Source organism: Panulirus ornatus, chromosome 1, assembly GCF_036320965.1.
Source record: "Panulirus ornatus isolate Po-2019 chromosome 1, ASM3632096v1, whole genome shotgun sequence".
Taxonomy (NCBI): Eukaryota; Metazoa; Arthropoda; class Malacostraca; order Decapoda; family Palinuridae; genus Panulirus; species Panulirus ornatus.
Genome location: NC_092224.1, coordinates 9541778 through 9568204, shown reverse-complemented (window position 1 = coordinate 9568204; position 26427 = coordinate 9541778). Strand labels below are relative to the sequence as shown.

General features: G+C 44.6%; 1 protein-coding gene across 1 annotated transcript in view; it reads left to right on the top strand.

The window, feature by feature from the left end:
• Nucleotides 1-26427, top strand: part of Stacl (SH3 and cysteine-rich domain-containing protein) — an 898939-nt gene that overhangs the window by 806222 nt on the left and 66290 nt on the right. The window contains exon 17 of the mRNA XM_071674332.1: nucleotides 25735-25875. Coding sequence (XP_071530433.1) covers nucleotides 25735-25875 — 141 coding nt within the window. The remainder of the gene's footprint in view (nucleotides 1-25734; nucleotides 25876-26427) is intronic.

The following is a 26427-nucleotide window of genomic DNA, read 5'->3' as shown; positions in this document are numbered from 1 at the left end:
CATAGTAGATTCTGGGTTGCCATGTTCTTGCTTCCGCCATTGTGTTAGACGCACAAGAGGGGCCTTACATCTGATTTTCTTTGACCTGTTTTAGAATGTCACTTATCATCAGACAGTCGGTGCTGGCAGATTTGCGTGCGTCACAAAGTCGTGGATTTTTCAACATACTTCCCTACATGAGGGAGAAGTTTGTCCGTGACCATGTTCGTCACTTCGATTTCGGTATGGTATACGGATCAGATGACCTGTAGGCTACGTCATGCAACTGGACCGATGTCACCTGAATGTGAATTACCCTACTGGGAACTTACTTGGACGAGTTTTGCTGGTTATCACAGCTCTTAACCCCCTCCATATGGCGAGAAACTTTTGTTCACTTAAAACTTAACGTAACATAACATAAGCCATGTTAGGCTAGATTTTGTTTGGTATTCATCATATAAGTATGAAATCAATGACTTTTTAGCCACATTATCCCTAATCTACGAACGTCTCTCTACCTCCTAGAACTCACTTAAGACTGCAGGATTGAAGGGAGAGGACAAGTCAAAATCCATCTCCACTATATCGTCATCTTCAATACACCTTCAACAATAGTAATCTTTAGCGAAGACAAATTTAACATGACCCTAAAGGATCAGGTCAAACGCATCCTTTTTCTTTGTCAGGGTTCGAGTACTGGTTGTTGGAAGAAACATTATTGATAAGAAGAAGCACATCGAAGAACAAAATCTCCTTGCTGCAGAAGGTTGAATGATAGGAGAATGATAAGGGACCCATATTGTTTTTCCTATGTTTCTCTCGTTCCTGCTTTTTCGTCTTATTTTTCTTTGCAACAATCGGCTCTCTAACCCTAGTTTAGGAAAGATTGCTTGACCTGATTCGTAAGGGTCAAGTCAAGCGCATCTTTGCAAAATGTCAGTAGTGTCAAGGATGCAGTGAAGATGATGGTACAGTGAGAATGGGTGTAGTGAAGATGATGGTACAGTGAGAATGGGTGTAGTGAAGATGATGGTACAGTGAGAATGGGTGTAGTGAAGATGATGGTACAGTGAGAATGGGTGTAGTGAAGATAAGGATAGAGTGAGGATGGGGCTATAATAGAGAAGGGCCTTCACCAGATCATTGATGTTGTAAGAAATAGGAAATGGTGAATACGAAGAAGATGCGAAGATCGTTTATAATCAAACTTGACTTGTCCGGATGCAGTGACAATGTCCTTTGACGACCCATAAAGGTTTAGTGAAAATGGCCTTTTACGAATCGGGCCAAAGCCTCGTAAAATGAAAATAAGTTTATCGAGGACGTAGTAAAGAAGCGTATTGTGAGTTTCCCTCCATAGTGGACATGGTGGCGATTGATAGCACGGAAGGAAACACACTGCATCCGTTTGCAAATGATGGCGTTTCCTTACGTAATTTCCTCCTAAAACATAAGAGCCTGGTCCTCTGTATAGTCTTCCCCTGCCGTACCAGCGTAAGGCTCACATAAACCTGGGGGCTTCAGCAACGTCAGTTGCATCGAGACATTTTGTCACGTCTCATATTTTGACAAAATTTTCTTTTACGTCTCAGCATTATATGATTTCCTTTTGTCTCACGGCAATATATTTTCATATTTCCTACCACAAAACGGTATTGACAATACCTTCCTCTGGATGATCATCGACCTGTGCATTAATAAACTCACCGGCCGCGTAAAAGAAAGGAATTGCGTCTTTCCCAGAAGTGGCATTATGATTCTCAGGAACTTAGCATTGTTATGGCCGTCCATTAGGAAATCTATTGTGATTATCGTTGTCTCCAGTTCATGGATTTACCAGGAATGTGATCCGAGAAATGGGGTTGGAAGGTTGGAGGGGTAGCTGCCGGGAGCTGAGGAGGCTGTCATTACTGATCTTGTGAGTTTTGAGATATGTATAGTTACTCAGGCGGCTAGCTTAGCTCAGGAATATTACAGTGCCAGTTGAAGAAAGGAAGATGATAGGCCACGTTGCTTTCATGAAATACCAAAGGAAAGTTAAAGAAATATAAGCATATTAAGTTTGCTACGCCGTACTTCCCGAATGAAATATAATTGATAGGCAAAAGAGTACCCATTTTTCTCTTAAATATCTGGACTTGTTCATTTCGTGGTTTTGTGATGTATGAAGTAATTCATGATGATGCTGGAGGAGGAGACGCTTGGTTGGTCTGATTCGACCACACTGGTCGTGCTTACATTGGTCGTCTTTGTACTGGTCGTTTCCACACTGGTCGTGTTCTCATAGGTCATCTTCACACTATTCGTCCCCAGAGGTCGGCCCTACACTGGTCATTTTAACATTGGTCGTCCTTACACTGGTCGCACTAACACAGTCGTCCTCACAGATAGCCGTCAGTGTGACACAAGATGTCTTTGCGCTGGTCATCTTAACAGAAGACGTACTCACACAGTCATCTGCACATTGATCGTCCTCACATAGGTCTTCCTCATGCACGTCAGCCTCACTTTGGTCGTTTTTGTCGCAGGTCATCCTCACATTGGTCGTTCCCAAACTGGTCTGCCCTACACAGGTAGCCCCCCCTCCTTCATGTTGTCCTCACACAGGTCGTCCTTGCATAGGTCATTTTCAGAGGTCGTCCTCTCATTAGTTGTGCTCAAACAGCCATCTTCACAGTGATCTCTTTCAAACTGGTCATCCCACAGGCTCTCCTTACACTGATCACCCTCACACAGGTTGGCCGCACACCCAGGGGACCCCAGGCCGCACACCCAGGCCGCAGTCTTCCTTACATTGGTCATCCTCACACAGGTCGGCTTTACGCAAGTCGTCCTCACATAGGTTGTCCTTACGCGGGTCTTCCTCGCACAGGTCGTCCTTAAACAGGTTGCCATCACACAGGTCGTCTTCATTTTGGTTGCTCTCATAACAGGTCATTTTTCTCCGTTTACGTGATACATACGAACTGATGTGTGAGGTTCGCGTCTGTGGGATTTATATCTACTTGGCTGATGTCTTTGGGGTTCATTTCTCTGTGGGACTCGCGTCACTCGGGTTCATCGTCTTCATGTCTCTGTGAAGTCTGTATCAGTGAGGTTTGTGAAGTTTGTTCATGTTATACATAGCACCGTCAACTGGTAGTATCCATACCTCGAAAAACAGAAACTAGAAATGTTCTCAGTCTATTCATCGCGACAATGTAAAGATCTTCAGAACACTAAAGCCATTCGGTGCAGAGTTTGCCTCGTCGAAATCAACTTTTTGTGAACCCAGCGGTTCATGGGGGAAGTATCAACACAGCCACCCAGCTGTAAGGCACGCTCGTGAACTAAGCAAACATTTGATGATCTGGAAGGTTGCGGCCAACTTTGTCCGATAGACAGACACAAACAGATATTGAAAAATGAATATATATATATATATATATATATATATATATATATATATATATATATATATATATATATATATATATTTTTTTTTTTTTTTTTTTTTTTTTTTTCTTTTTTTATACTTTGTCGCTGTCTCCCGCGTCTGCGAGGTAGCGCAAGGAAACAGACGAAAGAAATGGCCCAACCCCCCCCCCATACACATGTACATACACATGTCCACACACGTGTATACATACCTACACAGCTTTCCATGGTCCACCCCAGACGCCTCACATGCCTTGATTCACTCCACTGACAGCACGTCAACCCCTGTATACCACATCGCTCCAATTCACTCTATTCCTTGCCCTCCTTACACCCTCCTGCATGTTCAGGCCCCGATCACACAAAATCTTTTTCACTCCATCTTTCCACCTCCAATTTGGTCTCCCTCTTCTCCTCGTTCCCTCCACCTCCGACACATATATCCTCTTGGTCAATCTTTCCTCACTCATTCTCTCCATGTGCCCAAACCATTTCAAAACACCCTCTTCTGCTCTCTCAACCACGCTCTTTTTATTTCCACACATCTCTCTTACCCTTACGTTACTTACTCGATCAAACCACCTCACACCACACATTGTCCTCAAACATCTCATTTCCAGCACATCCATCCTCCTGCGCACAACTCTATCCATAGCCCACGCCTCGCAACCATACAACATTGTTGGAACCACTATTCCTTCAAACATACCCATTTTTGCTTTCCGAGATAATGTTCTCGACTTCCACACATTTTTCAAGGCTCCCAAAATTTTCGCCCCCTCCCCCACCCTATGATCCACTTCCGCTTCCATGGTTCCATCCGCTGACAGATCCACTCCCAGATATCTAAAACACTTCACTTCCTCCAGTTTTTCTCCATTCAAACTTACCTCCCAATTGACTTGACCCTCAACCCTACTGTACCTAATAACCTTGCTCTTATTCACATTTACTCTTAACTTTCTTCTTCCACACACTTTACCAAACTCAGTCACCAGCTTCTGCAGTTTCTCACATGAATCAGCCACCAGCGCTGTATCATCAGCGAACAACAACTGACTCACTTCCCAGGCTCTCTCATCCCCAACAGACTTCATACTTGCCCCTCTTTCCAAGACTCTTGCATTTACCTCCCTAACAACCCCATCCATAAACAAATTAAACAACCATGGAGACATCACACACCCCTGCCGCAAACCTACATTCACTGAGAACCAATCACTTTCCTCTCTTCCTACACGTACACATGCCTTACATCCTCGATAAAAACTTTTCACTGCTTCTAACAACTTGCCTCCCACACCATATATTCTTAATACCTTCCACAGAGCATCTCTATCAACTCTATCATATGCCTTCTCCAGATCCATAAATGCTACATACAAATCCATTTGCTTTTCTAAATATTTCTCACATACATTCTTCAAAGCAAACACCTGATCCACACATCCTCTACCACTTCTGAAACCGCACTGCTCTTCCCCAATCTGATGCTCTGTACATGCCTTCACCCTCTCAATCAATACCCTCCCATATAATTTACCAGGAATACTCAACAAACTTATACCTCTGTGAGTGAGTGCTCAAATTACAGAGGTATATATATATATATATATATATATATATATATATATATATATATATATATATATATATATATTATATATATAACTCCTGATTGTACTATGGCCGAAAACTATTGTTGGTAATAGTAGCTGCAGTGGTAGCGATTGTGGTAGTGGTGATAGTAGTAGCAACAGCAGAATAGTAGGAGTGTCCAGAGGTCAGCAACGATGTAGCAGAAGAAACAGCGATTTCATCGTCTGTCGCTTCCGTGATATGAAATTGTATCTGCTTTTTCTTAAGAGGAAAAAAAATGTCGATTCCAAAGGCTTTGTTTTTGTTGGATTATTTTTGTAGGGAGATAAAGAGGTGAGGGAACGGCTAAGAGGCAGTTCCGTCTAGGGTGAAGGTTAAATCGGGGTCAACCTGGGTCATCACCGCGGAGACACACACCCAATTACTTGCTGCTAATTGGTACACGGCCGCCGCCCCCGGCCACCTGCTCCATCACCGTCCCGCGCCTAACGAACCAATCACAGCAGCACCTCTAAAACATTTGTCAACCCAAAAGTGAATTAGTTCATTTCCTGAGGCTGTCACGGAGGACAGGGTCACGGGGTCATCCCCGTCATCCATCACCGCGGAAACGCGAAACTGTCTCAACGCGAATTCGAGATTGTGTTTCTAACAGTGCGAGCCCAGCTGGTATGGTATAATTTCCCGCGTATGTCACATAACGTCTGGGGTTGATAGCCAGGAGCGTCCCCAGATCGTCCTGAACTCCGCCAACAGAAGCCAGGGCAGGCGGAGGCTTCCCGACCCACTCTCATGCCCGATGGCAAGTACGCCAGACACTCGGCCTCACTGAAAACAGTCCCACTCACAAGGCTGCCTGGGTAAACCTGGCGGGCCCTTGTGTGTGTGTGTGGGATGACATCCCTCTGTGGCCTGCTGAGTGCTGTTCCTGCCACACCACACGCTCTCCAGGTACTGGGGAACCCGTGTGTTCCTGCCACACACACACACACACACACACACACACACACACACACACACACACACACACACACACGACCAGACTCCCAGGAACAACTGGCGGAGGCAAATTCTCCAGAGCGTAACATGGGGGATGATGACTGCAAAGCACTTTAGATGTCACTCAAGTCCATCGTTTCACCTTATGAATTTTTATCATGCCAAGTTGTGATTATTGTAACTCGGGAAATGACCAGCTTATGTGATATAGTACACTCTTACAACCTGAAGCACGTATGTAGCCAGTGCACTCCTACAACCAGCGGTAGGTATATAACCAGTACACTCTAACAACCAGCGGTAGGTATGTAACCAGTACACTCCAACAACCACAATAGGTGTGTAACCAGTACACTCCAACAACCAGCGGCAGGTATGTAACTAGTACACTCCCACAACCAGCGGCAGGTATGTAACCAGTACATTCCAACAACCCGTGGTAGGTATGTAACCAGTACGCTTCTACATCCGGCGGCAGTTATGTAACCAGTACACTCCTACAATCAGCGGTAGGTATGTAACCAGGTCACTCCTACAACCAACGTCAGGTATGTAACCGTTACACTCCTACAACCAACAACAGGTATGTAACTAGGACACTCTTACAACCGTCAGGTATGCAACAAGTACGCTTCTGCAACCATTACCAGTTATGTGACCAGTACACTCCTGCATCCGTCGGGTATGTAACTAGTCCATTCCTGCAAGCAACGGCAGGTATGTAGCTAGTGTGTTTTCCACAACCAAAAGCATGTATAAGAACATTACACTGCCACAACTGGTTGCTGGTGTGTAACCAGTACATCCCTACAACCTACGGCAGGTATGTAACCAGTCCACTCTTACAACCTATTGCAGATATTTAACCACTACATTCCTACAACCAGCGGCAGGTGTGTGACCCTTACAACCAACGATAGGTATAAAACCAGTACTCTTACAATCACCGTCAGGTATGTAACCCGCGCCAGTGTTTACCTGAACATGACGTGGAACCCTGTATTCAAAACGAGTGAAATATGAAAGATTTAAGCATTAAAGAGAAAGTGAAGGTCGTGTGAGCAGGTATCGGTGCAAACTGCGCACCGCCACAGTGGCAAGAATCTGTCAACATGTCGATACATTTTTGCGCGAGCCAGTACATCGTCTTTACGAATGTTGACATATGTTCCGCGTCATCACCTGTGACCGAAGAAGCTTGCCATCATTAACAGTACTGCAAATCACTTTGAGAGCAGAGAGGTTCACAGTTAACCAGTTACGACTGAACTTCATTCAGTCAATCGGAAGCTTGGACTGGGCCACCAGTCGGCGGTGTTTGTGGCCCAAGTTTGTTTTGTTGACGTCGTCATTAAAGCGGGAGCGTCCGGCAGCTATTGTGTTGGCTGCCCACACCCAGTATTTACGCCGCTACAATCTCAAAATCTGTAGGCGTTGTTTTGTATTTAATTAATTTCTATGTTATTCGCCTCTGCACCCATGTTTTTGCCTTCCTTTTTTGTGTAATATGTTTTTGAGATATAGATGAATAACAAGTGTTATTGGTGTAGGCTATCCTAAACATGTTATGGAGAGTCGTCACATTTACTATTGACGGAGTTTTATATAAGCGTTCAGTAATACCTGCTTGGGTTCACTGTAAGGGATGGGAACCAGTGATGAGTAGGACCTTCCTGGGTTCATTGTACGGGATGGGAACCAGTGATGAGTAGGACCTGCCTGGGTTCACTGTAAGGGATGGGAACCAGTGATGAGTAGGACCTTCCTGGGTTCATTGTGCGGGATGGGAACCAGTGATGAGTAGGACCTGCCTGGGTTCACTGTAAGGGATGGGAACCAGTGATGAGTAGGACCTTCCTGGGTTCATTGTGCGGGATGGGAACCAGTGATGAGTAGGACCTGCCTGGGTTCACTGTAAGGGATGGGAACCAGTGATGAGTAGGACCTTCCTGGGTTCATTGTGCGGGATGGGAACCAGTGATGAGTAGCGCCTGCCTGGGTTCACTGTAAGGGATGGGAACCAGTGATGAGTAGGACCTTCCTGGGTTCATTGTGCGGGATGGGAACCAGTGATGAGTAGGACCTGCCTGGGTTCACTGTAAGGGATGGGAACCAGTGATGAGTAGGACCTTCCTGGGTTCACTGTAAGGGATGGGAACCAGTGATGAGTAGGACCTTCCTGGGTTCACTGTAAGGGATGGGAACCAGTGATGAGTAGGACCTTCCTGGGTTCATTGTACGGGATGGGAACCAGTGATGAGTAGGACCTTCCTGGGTTCATTGTAAGGGATGGGAACCAGTGATGAGTAGGACCTGCCTGGGTTCACTCTAAGGGATGGGAACCAGTGATGAGTAGGACCTTCCTGGGTTCACTGTAAGGGATGGGAACCAGTGATGAGTAGCACCTGCCTGGGTTCACTGTACGGGATGGGAACCAGTGATGAGTAGGACCTTCCTGGGTTCACTGTAAGGGATGGGAACCAGTGATGAGTAGGACCTTCCTGGGTTCACTGTAAGGGATGGGAACCAGTGATGAGTAGGACCTTCCTGGGTTCACTGTAAGGGATGGGAACCAGCGTTGAGCAGGACTTGCTTTGTGGGGTCGGGGAGGGGGGGGGGGGAGTCGATGAAGGTAAAGGATGCTGTTGCCGTTTTCATTGCATTTCTTTTTTTCCAGAATGTTCCCAAAGTAAGTACCTCTTCCTTTGCGACACTGTTATGACACAGTCATTCGCTCTTGAGAGGCGTCCTACAGTGTTGAACCCCCGACAAAAGTGGAGTAAAACCATTGAAACGCAGGAAAAGCCACCTAATTCAACCGTACGTGATATAACCTTAAACCAGGGATGGGGGGGGGGGGTGTTCTCCTTCTGGACCCCCACCCAACCAACTTTAGCCACCACCACAATAACGGTCTGTTCCTCCACCACTGTGGGTATAATGTAAAGCTACTCCATATGTTACAGCGTATCTGTAGGAAGCTTGGGGAAACATCTAAAGGCAGACACACTGAATCTTCCATGAGGAAGAGAGCTAACGGTGGAACCTCTTTACTTTCTATCCCTCTCACGTAGCTGTTTAAGGTGAGCATTCTCTCTCTCTCTCTCTCTCTCTCTCTCTCTCTCTCTCTCTCTCTCTCTCTCTCTCTCTCTCTCTCTCTCTCTCTCTCGTGTGATGCGCCTCCCGTCCTGACGGACCCAACGCACCAACATCGAGGTTTACTCGTCTCTCCGCCATTGTCACCGGGTACTTTATCGCTGGCCGGGCCGCCCCGCAGACTTTACCTGGCCTCTGTTATGATCGGTCGGACAAGATTGGGAAACAAAAGCAACTTTTTGAGTGTAGGGACGACAGGCTGGACCTGCACTTAAACTTGTAGGAGCACATTGATCGTTGTTTATGTGGAAGTTCATTTGTTGCTGTGTAACATTTGACGAAATTGACGACGACAAGCCAATTGGAGGTCAGGTTCTTCCAAGTCGTGAGAACACCGCTGTCTTGTTACCAATATTTGTTATTCATTCAGAACCAAAATCCTTATAGTAAACAATATATATTTATTATTATTATTTTGCTTTGTCGTTGTCTCCCGCGTTAGCGAGGTAGCGCAAGGAAACAGACGAAAGAAATGGCCCAACCCACCCACATACACATGTATATGCATACACGTCCACACACGCAAATATACATACCTATACATCTCAATGTACGCATATTCACACACAAATATATACACATGTACATAATTCATACTGTCTGCCTTTATTAATTCCCATCGCCACCTCGCCATATATATATATATATATATATATATATATATATATATATATATATATATATATATATATATGCCATTTTCCGCGTTAGCGAGGTAGTGTTAAGAACAGAGGACTCACAGGGGTCCCGGGTTCGAACTTGGCTGTTGGAGGTTTGTATGTTCTATGAAAGTGCGCGTTCCTATGCACTTTGTTCGTATTCATATACCTCCGCGTTGTACAGTTAGGTTCGGTAAAATGCTATCTGCTGGCTGTGTGAGCCTGATGGGAAATGACCGGTGTAGACCCTGCTGCTCATCAACGTGAGACGAAAGGTATTCGAGTACATAGTTTTCGAATAGACATTTCCCTATTACGGGTGATCATAGCCTCCAGGTAGTGCTCCCGCCTGTTGCACAATGGGTCCCGGGTTCGATCCTGGTTGTTGGAGGTTTGTATAATATATATATATATATATATATATATATATATATATATATATATATATATATTGAGTTAGGGTGGGGGAGGGGGCGAAGGTTCTTGGAGCGTTGAAGAATTGTGTGGAAGGCGAGAACGTTATCTCGGAGAGCAAAAATGGTGAGGCGTGGGCCAGAGATAGGGTTGTGCGGAGGAGGGTGGATGTGTTGAAAATGAAATTTTTGAGGACAATATATGGTGTGAGGTGGTTTGATCGAGTAAGTAATGAAAGGGTGAGAGAGATGTGTGGTAATATAAAGAGCGTGGTTGAGACAGCAGAAGAGGTTGTGTTGAAATTGTTTGGACATATGGAGAGAATGAGTGAGGAAGGATTGACAAAGAGGATCTATGTGTCAGAGGTGGAGGGAAGATGGAGAAGCGGGAGACCAAATTGGAGGTGAAAGGATGGAGTGAAAAAGATTTTGAGCGATCTTGGCCTGAACATACAGGAGGGTGAAAAGCGTGCATGGAATAGAGTGAATTGGAACGAAGTGGCATACCGGGATCGACTGTCAATGGATTGAACCAGGGCATGTGAAGCGTCTGGAGTAAATCATGGAAAGGTCTGTGGGGCCTGAATAAGGAAAAGGAGCTGTGTTTCGGTGCATTATTACATGACAGCTAGAGACTGAGTGTGAACGAATGTGACCTTTTTTGTCTTATCCTAGTGCTACCTCGCACACATTAAGGGGAAGGGGGTTGTATATATATATATATATATATATATATATATATATATATATATATATATATATATATATATATATATACAACGAAGAGACGTAACTAGGCGTCCTAGCTACGTCTCTTCGTTGTATATCATCTGACATATTTCTTTCTTGTATCGCCCCTGATGATGTGATTATTACACGAAAGTGTACTTGGGAACTTATCGTGTTCCATTTCCCCGTGGACTCGTAGGAATATACTTGATAACGCGCAAAATCGTGATCCTTTCCAATATACGTGTGTGTGTGTGTGTGTGTGGGTTGGGCCATTCCTCGTTTGTTTCCTTGCGGTACCTCGGGAGACGGCCATTAAGTATAAGATATAATATACATTTCCCGCGTTAGCGAGGTAGCGTTAAGAAAAGAGGACCGAGCCTTTGAGAAAATATCCTCACTAGGCCCCCTTCTCTGCTCCTTCTTTTGGAAAATTAGAAACGAGAGGGGAGGATTTCCAGCTCCTCGCTTCCTACCCTTTTAGTCACCTTATGAATTATATATATATATATATATATATATATATATATATATATATATATATATATATATATATATATATATATATGCTACTTCCAGTAGCAGAGCTAAATGTTGACTCCCTTGGAGTGAGTTCTTTGACGAGACTGGCCTCCTAATGATACAGCCCCGCCCAAGGTGGTGTAATCTCGAATAGACGAAGTTCGGTAACACACACATTCTCCGTCTCATTATGTGCACATTCGTCTCTCATCCATGGACGGCAAGCATGCAGAAGTGGTGGTGTGGGAGGGGAAGTTGCTACCTGGCTTGCAACAAGTGCATGATGGCGGGAGGAGGATGCCTGCTAAACTCATGGCGACCCAAATGTGATAGAGATTCAGTTTTGCTCCATGGCTCATATGATTGCCCTTCTGACACCGTTACACCGATTCGCAGTTCAGGGTTGGTACATCAAGCGACGCAGGGCGGGAGGGTGAAGCGGGCGGAGACGAGGAGGGTTAGGTAAAACGGAGGATGGAGGAAGAGTTACCACATCTCGCCAGCGAGTCAAGCGGGTGGGCGGACCCAGCCGGTCGGTGCCTCGTCGTAGATAGCATGGTCTAGTGATAACGTTAGCAGCTCGGTTATACGTACAAATGCCCTGATCTAGACACTTTATACGTTAACTTTAACGTAATGTTAACCCTCGGTAGATAGGTAGAGTTCTAAGACGACAAATATCCCGATTCTCATGGTTGCGTCATCACTGTTACAGTGATGACGCAACCATGGTAACATAGTTTCATATTCTAACTTGTATCGGTCATAAGATACATATTTCCGGAGAATTCAGAACCCCTTCTTAGCTGCGCCTTTGAATATATTCTCAAATTCGTGTCAAATATTCAAGCCATCCATGCAGCAGCAGCAGCCGCTATCGCGTCGTCCTTTGCTATGCATGGAAAAACTAGCAGCATTTCTCCCGCCTCTTATACTGCAACAGATGCAACAGATTTTTTTTTATTTTAGCTGAGACGGCACGGGCAATTGAATGCCCAATCGAAGCCATCTATCTCGGTAATGATATATATATATATATATATATATATATATATATATATATATATATATATATATATATATATTTATTTATTTATTTATTTATTATTTACTTTGCTTTGTCGCTGTCTCCCGCGTTTGCGAGGTAGCGCAAGGAAACAGACGAAAGAAATGGCCCAACCCACCCCCATACACATGTATATACATACACGTCCACACACGCAAATATACATACCTATACATCTCAACGTATACATATATATACACACACAGACATATACATATATACACATGCACATAATTCATACTGTCTCCCTTTATTTATTCCCATCGCCACCCCACGACACATGAAAATAACCACTCCTTCCCCCAAATGTGCGCGAGGTAGCACTAGGAAAAGACAACAAAGGCCACTTTCGTTCAATTCAGTCCCTAGCTGTCATGTAATAATGCACCGAAACCACAGCTCCCTTTCCACATTCAGGCCCCACAGAACTTTCCATGGTTTACCCCAGACGCTTCACATGCCCTGGTTCAATCCATTGACAGCACGTCGACCCCAGTATACCACATCGTTCCAATTCACACTATTCCTTGCACGCCTTTCACCCTCCTGCATGTTCAGGCCCCGATCACTCAAAATCTTTTTCACTCCATCTTTCCACCTCCAATTTGGTCTCCCACTTCTCGTTCCCTCCACCTCTGACACATTTATCCTCTTGGTCAATCTTTCCTCACTCATTCTCTCCATGTGACCAAACCATTTCAAAACACCCTCTTCTGCTCTCTCAACCACACTCTTTTTATTACCACACATCTCTCTTACCCTTACATTACTTACTCGATCAAACCACCTCACACCACATATCGTCCTCAAACATCTCATTTCCAGCACATCCACCCTCTTGCGCACAACTCTATCCATAGCCCACGCCTCGCAACCATATAACATTGTTGGAACCACTATTCCTTCAAACATACCCATTTTTGCTTTCCGAGATAATGTTCTCGACTTCCACACATTCTTCAACTCTCCCAGAACTTTCGCCCCCTCCCCCACCCTACGATTCACTTCCGCTTCCATGGTTCCATCCGCTGCTAAATCCACTCCCAGATATCTAAAACACTTCACTTCCTCCAGATTTTCTCCATTCAAACTTACCTCCCAATTGACTTGTCCCTCAACCCTACTGTACCTAATAACGTTGCTCTTATTCACATTTACTCTCATCTTTCTTCTTTCACACACTTTACCAAACTCAGTCACCAGCTTTTGTAGTTTCTCACACGAATCAGCCACCAGCGCTGTATCATCAGCGAACAACTGGCTTACTTTCCAAGCTCTCTCATTCACAACAGAAAGGATCACAATTTTGCGCGTGATCAAGTATATTCCTATGAGTCCATGGGGAAAGTGAAACACGATAAGTTCCCAAGTGCTCTTTCGTGTAATGATCACATCAGGGGTGACACAAGAGAGAAATATAAGTCAGTTGACATACAACGAAGAGACGTAGCTAGAACGCCATTTCGTAAACATGTGATTGTCCAAGACAGACTACGAGCGTATCATACTTATTATGTGGACAAGGTGAAATTATTTACAAATTTAATCAACAATAAAGTTATCCAATTTGGATAGACCTTTCACAGATATTAAGGTTATGATTCTTTGTGTATTTGATAATAGAAGATTCAAGGATATTTCTAGTGGTACTGGAGTTTGGGTTAATAACTGAGATGGCATTACTCCAGTCAGTACAATTATTATAGTTTTTAACGTGATTAAACAAGGCATTTGATTTCTGTCCTGTTCTTATACTATGTTTATGTTGCTTAAGTCTAACAGAAAGATCCTTACCAGTCTGCCCAACATAAAACTTATCAATCTCTACATAGCACTTTATAGATGCACCCAGGAGAGTTTCTGGTTAAGATATTCTTTATGGTATTATTGTTGCTGAAGGCAACCTTTACAGTAAAGGATTTAAGCAACATGGGAAGTAAGGTGGGGGAGGGGGGCGAAAGTTCTGGGAGCGTTGAAGAATGTGTGGAAGGCGAGAACGTTATCTCGGAGAGCAAAAAATGGGTGTTTGAAGGAATAGTGGTTCCAACAATGTTATATGGTTGCGTGGCGTGGGCTATAGATAGGGTTGTGCGGAGGAGGGTGGATGTGTTAGAAATGAGATGTTTGAGGACAATATGTGGTGTGAGGTGGTATGATCGAGTAAGTAATGAAAGGGTAAAAGAGATGAGGTAATAATAAGTGTGGTTGAAAGAGCAGAAGAGGGTGTATTGAAATGATTTGGTCACATGGAGAGAATGAGTGAGGAAAGTTTGACAAAGAGGATAAATGTGTCAGAGGTGGAGGGAACGAGAAGTGGGAGACCACATTGGAGTTGGAAGGATGGAGGGAAAAAGATTTTGTGCGATCGGGGCCTGAACATACATGAGGGTGAACAGCGTGCAAAGAATAGAGTGAATTGGAACGATGTGGTATACCGTGGTCGACGTGCTGTCAGTGGATTGAACCAGGACGTGTGAACCGTCTGGGGTAAACCATGGAAAGTTTTGTGGGGCTTAGATGTGGAAAGGGAGCTGTGGTTTCGGTGCATTACACATGCCAGCTAGAGACTGAGTGTGAACGAATGTGGCCTTTGTTGTCTTTCCCTTCGCGCTACCTTGCACGGGGAAGGGTGAGGGGGGGGGGGGTGCCATTTCATGTGTGGCGGGGTGGCGACGAGAATAGATGAAGGCAGCAAGTATGAATATGTACTTCTGTATATATGTATATGTCTGTGTATGTATATGTATGTATACGTTGAAATGTATAGGTATGTAATGTGCGTGTGTGGGCGTGTATGTATATACATGTGTATGTGGGTGGGTTGGGCCATTCTTTCATCTGTTTCCTTGCGCTACCTCGCTAACGCGGGAGACAGCGACAAGTATGATATATATATATTGGAAAGGATCACAATTTTGCGCGTTATCAAATATATTCCTGAATCCACGGGGAAAATGAAACACGGTAAGTGTTTCATTTTCCCTGTGGATTCATAGGAATATATATATATATAAGATAAAGGTGAGAAAGAATTTTATGCATCTTCCCTTAACACAACTCACTTCGTGTATTATGATAGCATGAGGACGTTTCTGTCGTATAATGTAACGTGGTATGTGGATCCACCTGGCCTGCAGAGGCCAGAGCAAACATCCCATGGGCGTGGGAGTGATGCGGCATGGCTGCAACCCCCCCACCCCACACAACCCCATGATGATGAGGGCAGGTTACGACGCTGTTAACTGCAGACGCGGACACTAGTGAGGTCCCACTTGTTTCCTCCGTTATGGAGAGGGTAATTTTGGACGGCAGTTGGAACGTTAAATATCTGAGTAAGGCACGGCTGAAGGGAGAGAGATATTGTGTACAGAGCTCTGCCTTGGGAGAGTTTATTAATTTCTGGGCCGCTGGAGGCAGGGGTGGATCAAGGCAGAGTGATCGACGGAGGGAGGGAGGGAGCAGGGACAGGGGGAGGGAAGATAGGTGGAGGGAGGGCCAAACAAGACAGGTTTATTACCACCAGACAAAATATATATATATATATATATATATATATATATATATATATATATATATGCACACAAATAATTTGAATTTAAAAAAGTGAAAAGAAAAAATATGGTTGAGAGTAAAAAATAAAGCCAGATGCAATAACTAGGAGGTCTGGGGTATAGTCCCTAAGGAAGGGTAATCATCCACACCTGACCCAGGCATCATACAGACACCATCTACGTCCGAACCAGGCATCATACATACACCATCCACGTCCGAACCAGTCATCATACAGACACCATCCACGTCCGAACCAGGCATCATACAGACACCATCCACGTCCGAACCAGGCACCATACAGACACCATCCACGTCCGACCCAGTCATCATACAGACACCATCCACGTCTGACTCAGGCATCATACAGACACCATCCACGTCCGAACCAGTCATTATACAGACAACATCCACGTCCGAACCAGGCATCATACATACACCATCCACGTCCGAATCAGTCATCATACAGACACCATCCACGTCCGAACCAGGCTTTATACAGTCACCATCTGCGTCCGATCCAGTCATCATACAGACACCATCCACGTCCGACCCAGTCATCATACAGACACCATCCACGTCCGAACCAGTCATTATACAGACATCTACGTCCGAACCAGGCATCATACATACACCATCCACGTCCGAATCAGTCATCATACATACACCATCCACGTCCGAACCAGGCATCATACAGACACCATCCACGTCCGAACCAGGCATCATACAGACACCATCCACGTCCGACCCAGTCATCATACAGACACCATCCACGTCTGACTCAGTCATCATACAGACACCATCCACGTCCGAACCAGTCATTATACAGACACCATCTAAGTCCGACCCAGTCATCATACAGACACCATCCACGTCCGAACCAGGCATCATACAGACACCATCCACGTCCGAACCAGGCATCATACAGACACCATCTACGTCCGAACCAGGCATCATACAGACACCATCCACGTCCGAACCAGGCATCGTACAGACACCATCCACGTCCGACCCAGGCATCATACAGACACTATCCACGTCTGACCCAGTCATCATACAGACACCATCCACGTCCGACGCTGGCAAGCATTACCCAGTCAGTCCTACAAGCATCACCCAATCAGTCATGCAAGCATCACCCAGTCAGTCATCCAAGCGTCACCCAGTCAGTAATGCAACCATTACCCAGTCAGTCATCCAAGCATCATTCAGTCATTCATGCAAGCATCACCCAGTCAGTCATTCAAGCATCACCCTATTTGTCATCCAAGCATCACCCAGTCAGTCATGCAAGTATCACCCAGTCAGTCATCCAAGCATCACCTAAGCAAGCATCCAAGCATCTCCCTATTTGTCATCCAAGCATCTCCCTATTTGTCATCCAAGCATCACCCTATTTGTCATCCAAGCATCTCCCTATTTGTCATCCAAGCTTCTCCCTATTTGTCATCCAAGCATCTCCCAGTCAGTCATCCAAGCATCACCCACTCAGTCATCCAAGCATCACTTTATATGTCATCCAAGCATCACCCTATTTGTTATCCAAACATCACCTTATTAGTCATCTAAGCATCACCCAGTCAGTCGTGCAAGCATCACCCAGTCAGTCATCCAGGCATCACCCAGGCACGTCATCCACCTCGGGCAGCCTCCAGATCACCACTGGGGAACCCTCCCCGGGGCAGCTCACCCCAGGGGACGAACTGGGAACTCCCTCGTCACGTGGTGGGTAGATCACGAAGCTCTCGTCAGCGTAAACATCGTGCGTTATGAAAATGAGACTCTCGCCTCTCACGTCTCGCTCAGGGCTTAGCACTGTCCTGACCCGGGCCCTCTGACCCCTGACCTACCTGTACGACCCCCCTGGGCGTGAGTCAGAAGCCGTGTGTGAATTGTATCGCGACCTCTGTGGCGAGGTGAGACGCCCCGCCCGATCACCGCCGAACCCTCTCGTGTCGACTAAGGAGGGAGGTGGGTAGAGTGACCGTCGCTCGCTGGTACTTAGTTAGTGGCAGCCAAGTTGACATAACCACTGAAACACCTGGTGAAGGTGGGGAACCACTGGGACTGTACCAGGTGTAGGTGAGGGAATAAGCGGGACTGTATTATGTACAGGTGGTGAATTACTAGGACTGTACCAGGTGCAGGTGGGAGATACTGGGACTGTACCAGGTGCAGGTGGGAGATACTGGGACTGTACCAGGTGCAGGTGGGAGATACTGAGCCTATACAGAGTGCAGGTGGCTAATTAGTTTCTAGGACTGTACCAGATGCAGGTGGGAGATACTGGAACTCTACCGGGTGCAGGTGGAAAATACTGGGAGTGTGCCAGGTGAAGGTGGGTAATGACTGGGACTGTATCATGTTCAGGTGGGGGATTACTGAGACTATTAGATGCAGGTGGGAGATCCTGGGACTTCACACACACACACACACCTGGCTTCCGTGCCAGGTGTCACGGGTGGGTGGCCGGTCAGCTGTGCTGGCAGTATACTGGCCTGAGGTGTGGCATCTTATCATAGTCTTCAGATTGTTGCTTACGTTTGCCTGCCGGAGCTAACTATACAGGGAGGGACTTCAACACTCGTGTTGCCACATCTAACTTTTTATATATGTACCTCGTCTTTACTTGTGTATATATATATATATATATATATATATATATATATATATATATATATATATATATATATATATATATATATATATACTTAGCAGCCTAAGCCAGATACCTGCTTATCGACCAGTCCTAGAACGAAGATGAAGAACTGGGATTGGCTGTGGTAGTCCTAAGTCCAGGATTCGAACACGGGTGTGCCCATGCGTGCATCATGGTGTGTGTGTGTGTGTGTGTGTGTGTGCGTTGAGTCTTTAGTACCCATGCCCACAGCAAGTTCACTCCCGCCCTGGGTCTCACTAGGTGGGTCCAAACACTACTCCCGACCACACCCACCTAGGGTTCCAGACATTCCCGTAACCAGGAACTTCCCATAGTTGGACTAGACAATCAGTGCATACAGTGTTTTATTAATAGTTGCCTCAGGGACAGTTTCTGCATCTCATGATTGTGCTACTTACAGTAGCAGGGAAATCTGGACTCCTTGGGAATGAAAAGTTCTTGACGAGACTGTACTCTCGATGATACATTTTGCCAAAGGTGACTCTTTCCTCTGGGTGTTATATTGCTATCTTTTGCATGCGAAGCCCGGTGACAAACAGCGCATCATGAATATATATATATATATATATATATATATATATATATATATATATATATATATATATATATATATATATATATATATATAATAAGGGCAGTAAATGCAGTGTAGAAATCTTTACTGCCCTTATTTCGTGTAAGTACAATTGCTGCTCTGCGAAACGAGGCTGAAATCCTCAGGGTTTGCAAGGGCTCGGTACAAACCTTCCCTGTGGTTCAGCCTGGTTCATCCACGTTGCCGAGCGGCTCCCCTGGACCAGGAAAGATCCCCCTCCAACCCTTGCTCCCCATTTGATTCATTGCAGTCTAGCGTGACGATTCTGGTGTACTAGGATTCAAAGTGATGTACAGAATCTCGCCACAGGACTTGATCCTGAATCCTTACCTAACGTTCGAACTGCTTTCAATGGATGAATGAATCAGCGAACTTCAGCAGTATTATTCCTCTTCCGCTAAGGGTCCCGGTGTCCCTACGAGGTATTATAAGGCTCACCGTCTCCCGCTAAGGGTCTGCGTGTCCGCGCGGACCACAACGGCTCGACTAACGCCCTCCCTGTACTAACTTTGTAAGGTCACTAGAGTCTAGCGGTTCACCAGGTCAACACAGGTCAAGACCCGACACCTGGAGCAGCCGGGGTCCTGGTGCTTCACCACAGCTTCAACACTCCCTGATAACCAGGAGCATAGCCGTGCTGCTGCTGCTGTCCACCACAGCTGTGCAGTGTTATATTCAAGGGTATACTTCTGTGCCGTGAACAATAGGTAACTTTTCCATCACATTTAGAAACAAAAAAGGATAGCCATGTACAGTTTTCTTCAAGAGCATTTTTTATTATCTTTAAGGATTATCATTCTGTTACGAACATAGCTGTAAACTAGTAACTGTAGGAGTATAGTTTGTTTATACGTTGAGGCACAAAGTTGATTTATGTTCTATTTAGGAAGTTTACCATGTTCTGTTGTCTTAAAGAATACCTACATTTTCTTTGATATTCAGAAAAACAGGTAGGTAGTGATCTCCATAGGGAAATAGCTATGCTGTGTTATCTTCAATACTATAGCTATGGTTGTTCATCTCTAAGACCTCTCGCTGTGTTGTTAACTTCAGTCGAAATCTGGCAATGTTGGGTATGCTCAGCATCATATCCGACTAATTTCAAGATATAGACATAGTATCTTTATGAGGTAGACTACATACTTAGATAGAAACACACGTATAGCTATGTTACACAATATGATCATAATCTGGTTCATCGGCTAGGGTTGGCTGTGTTCTCTCACCTGGAGGAACACAGCGCAGGTCTGTCTCTGAGCAACAGCAGGGCCTTCGTCAGCAGCGTCTCAGGTTCGCCTTGGTGAACACACCTCCCGGGAGACGCCTCAGGCTGCCAGGGAAGGTCCTGCTGGGGCTTACGGCCGCTTAGCTGTGGTTCACGGCCAATGGATTTACACCCATCCTCCCCATGCTTCCGCTTAAGTTTATCTTGCCACTGTCCAGCTAAAGCTTATCTGCCCACCCTCTCGTTAAAGCTTCTCTTCCCACCTTCTTGCTAAAGCTTATCTTCCCACACTCCTAAAGCTTCTATCCCCACCCTTCCGCTAAAACTTCTCTTGCCATTCTCCTGCTAAAGCTTGTCTTGCCATCCTCCCACGAAAGCTTCGCTTCCCACCCTCCTGCTAAAGCTTCTCTCACTTCAAAGCGTCTCTTCCTACCCTCCCGCTAAAGCTTCTCTTGCCACACTCCTGCTGAAGCTTCTCTTCCCACCCTACCGTTAAAACTTCTCTGTCCACCCTCCTTCCAAAGCTTTCTTTACAACCCTCCTGCTATTGCTTCTCTTCCCATCTTCCCGCTAAAGCTTCTTTATAATCACGCTTAGTCTTTCCTGTGCGCTTCACATGTCTGTCATTCACGTTTGATTTTCCCTCAGTGCAGCAAAAATGGCGGACTTTGTTCACCCTAAAGCTTGCCCTTCACTCAGCTAAAGCTCTCCTGTGGCTGAAGGTTTGCCAGGTTAACAGAACTTTCCCTACCTGCATCTAAATTGTTCTTTCATTTATACATGACATTCCTCTTTTAAGCTAAGCCTATCCTTTGAACATTTTAAGCTCTTCTTCACCATGTTCTACAGTTTTCCATTTCCATTGAGTCAGTTCTCATTTCCGTTCATCAGATGGTCTCTCTATCACAACAAAGTATTCCTCCGTTCATTCGAAATTCTTCTCTCTTCAGCTTAAGCTTTCCCGCCTACTACCCAAAGCTTTCCTCTAGTCACCCATTGTTTCCTCACAGATGACTGTTTTCCTAGGGTTAGCTAAAGCTTGACTTTCGTGTATCTGCTACTCTCTCTCTCTCTCTCTCTCTCTCTCTCTCTCTCTCTCTCTCTCTCTCTCTCTCTCTCTCTCTCTCTCTCTCTCTCTCTCACTAGTCTTGCGTTTCCTTATGGTTCACAACGGTTCCGTATATCCTCATCGGTTGCGTTTATGGTTCACGTCTGTTTCCTTATGGCTCACAATGGTTGTTTCATTATGGTTCACCGTGGTTGTGTTTCCTTATGGTTCTCAGTGGTTGTGTTTCCTTATGGTCACGATGGTTGTGTTTCCTTGTGGATCTAAGCTGTTTTCCTTATGGTTCGCAACTGTTTTGTTTCCTTATGGTTTACAGTGGCTTGTTTCCTTATGGTTCACAGTGGTTATCCTTCCTTATGGTTCCACTAAACCTTGAATTCTTTCCTTTCGTTTTTTGTCTTGCTTTGTCCGATTTGTTTCACTCAATCATCTTTCAGTGTTCATTTACTTATTTCTTTATTCCCCCATTTTCCCCTAGTTTTTAATTCATTCTTATTCTTCTCTCTTTTTCATCGAATCATTTTCCTTTTTCCTTTCGTCACTCGGCCTCCTCCCGTTTTCTTTCCATTTGTTTTCTGTCATATTTGGTTTCCATCTATTTTCTTCTGATGACGTTCCGTCCTACTTTCTTCCTTCTAATGCGAGGCCAGAATGGTGGAATGATGAATTGTTCTGACAACGAAGACATGGCAACTGTTTTTTAAAAGATTTCTTTTTTATCTCCATTTGCAGTTGAAGGTACAACTCATGTCTCGCATCCAATTCTATTGCTAAGAGAGAAAAACGTTTTGCGACATAAAGATATACGAGATGAAGATACACTATCAGCACTACATGAGATGGCCCAGTGAAGGTTTATCCGAAAACAGTGAAGGAGACTCAGAAATATGATAGTTAATTCATTGACTATTCTCTTCAATAAGTCACTTGCTACGGGGAAAGTTCGAGAGGAATGGAAGCTTGCCAGTGTAACAGACATTTTCCAAAAAGGTAATAAATAGCTGCCCGGGCATTATCAACCAATTAGCTTAACGTCTGTGTTTGGTAAACATAAGGAAATTATCATTCAGGATAACGTTGTACTCCATTTAGAAGACCCACTCTTAATAAACGAGTCTCGACATGGTTTTTAATGTTATCATTCATGTCTGGCAAAACTGATTTCTTTGCTGTTTGATTTCTTTGATGATATACTCAACATATATGATGAAGGTAAAGCAGTTGATGTCATTTATCCAGATTTTCAAAAAGCATTCGATAAAGTTCCAAAACAAAGCTTGATAACTAGATTTTAGTCTGATGGGGTTGTCCTTCAGTGGTTAGGAAACCAGTTAACTGACCATAGAGTTAAGACTGATGACCAAGCCTCAGAATGGCTAGACGTAACAAGTGTTGTATCTCAGGGATCAGTCTTAGGACCGGTTCTCTCTCGCATATATTAATGATATTGATAATGTGCTTCATTGTACGTTACCGATGCTTAGAAACGTTGTTAAGCTGAGAAGTAGCATCTGTAATAGGAATTGAACGTCTTCAGCTCCAAATGGACATAGATAAACTGATGGGCTGTCCTCACAGGTGGCAAATGAACTTTAACAATAAGTGCAGAAATTACTTATCTGTAGAAAAAATGTACCTACAGTCACGGTATGAATTCTTTGAACTGCAAAAGATAAATAAGGAAAAAGACTTTGGAGTAATAATCTCTAGTGACCTAAAGCCAAGCAAGCAGTGCACAAAAGCACTTGAAAATAGCAAACAAAATTATTGGATTTATAGGTAAGGTCATCGAATGCAAGTCGGGAAAATTATCCTTAATCTTTACAAAGTAACCCACGAGTCCCCATCTTGAATATTGGGTTCAGCTTCGGTGACCAGACTTGAAAAAAGACGTAGATAGCGAGTGAGAGGCAAGCTACCAAGATGATTTCCGAACTCACAAACAAATCCTGTGAGAACCGACTGCATGATTTGAATATAGTTAGTATTGAAGAGAGATGGTTAAGAAGTGACCCAATACATGCATTCAGAATTATCAAAGACTTCGATGATTTTGATCTTAAAAGTATATTTATGATTCATTTGTCAGATTTCAGTCACATTTACTAGTGGATACAGACTCGTGGGCAAACGCTTTATTTCTCTCATCATCCGCTCTTCAGCCAATTTTTTTCGTTTATTCTTGTCCCATCATTTTCTTTTTATTATTGTTTCCCTTCACATTGATATTCCTCAGTCTGATGATAGTTTTGGATCAGTTATCTGAACTCCTATCTTAAGTTTCTTATGTCTCATCCCAGTTCCTTATGCTCATTTTTTGCATATTTGCCAGTTTTACTTCCTACCCTTTATTTTCGATTTTTTCATGTGTCTATATCATTCCCTTTGCTTCTTCTGCTCTCTCTTTTCCTTCTTTTTTCGTGTAAACAGAGTTTCTTGTTAAACTTCATTCTTTCCTCTCTGACCTGCCGACATTCACTTCTCCCCATGTGACTGACCTACTCGACACCTTACGTCACCCCATGTGACCTGACCCCCGGGTCAGCCTTGCATGTCGAGCATATGATCTGACAATCTGCACAGTTCGTTGGCTGAGGAACACAGGCGAGTGGCCGTCACCCTGTCTCAATTGGGCCACATGTCACCAGTCATGTTAAGGTAGATAGTATAGTAGTATTAAGGTAGATAGGACCAGTCAAGTTTCACCATTATATAGACAGGATCAGTGTCTTAAATGTCTCCTTTTCATATATCTTTAGTATCTTAATCATTGATACATGTAGAGTGTTATGTATGATAAGTAAGCAGTAGCTTGACTACGGCTGTGTTAAGTCACCATAGAAAGCCAGAAGTGTTTAGTCAACAAGATGTTGCCCAGCAACGGTTGACGTAACGTAACGACCCCATGAGGGCCATGTCCACCCCCAACTCACCTTGAGAAAATCAAAAGCCAATTCGTAACGTTGAATCACATACGTTTTGTTCCTTAGTTTCTAGATTGATATATTTGTCCTAATTGCTTTTTATTATGCTAATTTACAGTGGGGAGAAGTCAGCTGTGACCACCCCAGTTGTAGCTTCGGCAGATCCCAACGCTGTGTAAATTAAATATCATTAGTTTTGGAATTGCACACGACTAGCAGGCCAAGACCTTGCTGGAGTAGCTAGAAGTAACTGCTAGATGTGCCCGGCCGCCGCCCTCACCACCAACCTAAGCCACCACCTCACCACTCTCTTCTACCATTCTTGAAAGAGTTTTAAGACGCAGACTAATGCCCCGTCTATCACGCCTATTGACAGTAATGATTCATTGCCTGTGTCAGGAGAAGTGTCGGGGTGTACTCGAGGTGCGGCACTGACCTCTGTAAGATGTCAGTGAGTAAGCCACAGACTCGACAACATAAGGGTAGAGACTTGGTGGTCCTTGTGTGGTGGTGTGGTGTTGAGGACGGCGGGTCTCGTGCACGATGTTCAGACTTGTCCCTCACTAACCCAGGAGCAGGGGGGAGGGGGAGCTTTGTGTCGCCCCCTCCCTCCCTTCCTCCAACACCCATCCCAACCCTCCCTCCCCCTCACCATCTGTGTGGAGTTACCATTAGTGACACTAATGAAAGTTTTTTATTTTATTTTCTTAGTTATTATTTACCATCAGTAACATTATGTTAAGAAGTACGCCAGATAGGATCATGCAGCATAAATACAGTAAACTTCACTCACTGTGGATTTTCTTATTTCCATTCTCATGCTTTGTGTTCAGATCCTTGTAACGCGCACCCATTTATTTCTGCACTTGTATAGAAGACAAATACTCTGATATGTTCAATTGAATAAAGTCTGAACATCGCTTAATATTCAATGAGGATAACTAGAATACAAAAGGATATCATCAGGTGTGTGTTATTTATAGAGTGTGTGTGTGTGTGTGTGTGTGTGTCTCTGTGTTGAGCCTGGCGGTACCCCATGTGTGGCCGCAGTGTGAGTGTGCGTGTTTGTCTTGTCCATTAGCCTTGAGGTTGCCCGCTGGGCTAGCACATCCCAGCACAGTACTAACAGCGTTCCTTGACCTACCTGTCACAGCCCCCATCAGTCCACGTCGCCAGAAACTCAACTTGCGAATGAAAAGTTTCTCGCTTGACTCTCCCGAGTCGACTGAGCATGTTCATCGCAGGCGCCACGGAGGCTCCTCCCACGTCAGCCACACCTCCTCTCACAGCCAATGTAATGCTCGCAGCCCCGTGCACGCAGCACGCCCAAGTCATAGCCTTCAACGTCACTATTCTCTTAACTATTCTGACCATCGGTCTTGTTGCTAAGCACCAGCTCCAGGCCACTATTTTCTCATGTCAGTGTTTGCCGTTTTGTATAGCCTCTTTACAATCCAAGTCTGTAATGTCACTCTGTACTTTGCCAACTCTTTCGTTTGTCCCATTAAACTGTTTAAAAAGTACTCTTTCAAATCCGTAATTAGCAGTTTAATCTTAAACTATCACTAGATTGCCTGAGATGAACACTTGATGTTAACTAACGTAGCCAGAGTTCTCCTGAATGTACTAAAGTCGTTGTCTGCCTTGAGGTCTTCTGGCCGCCGGAGCTGCCTCCCACACACTGCTCTCACCGTCTGTTCTGCTTCTTGTTCGTTCTTTAAACTGAGTAACTTTGCCGTTTGTCTCCAGGAATGACCGCCACAAGCCACCACACTCTCTACTCACCACTTGTCAGAGATGACCTCACCTAGACATCACTTTTTTTTTTTATATCATTCTATTTTTT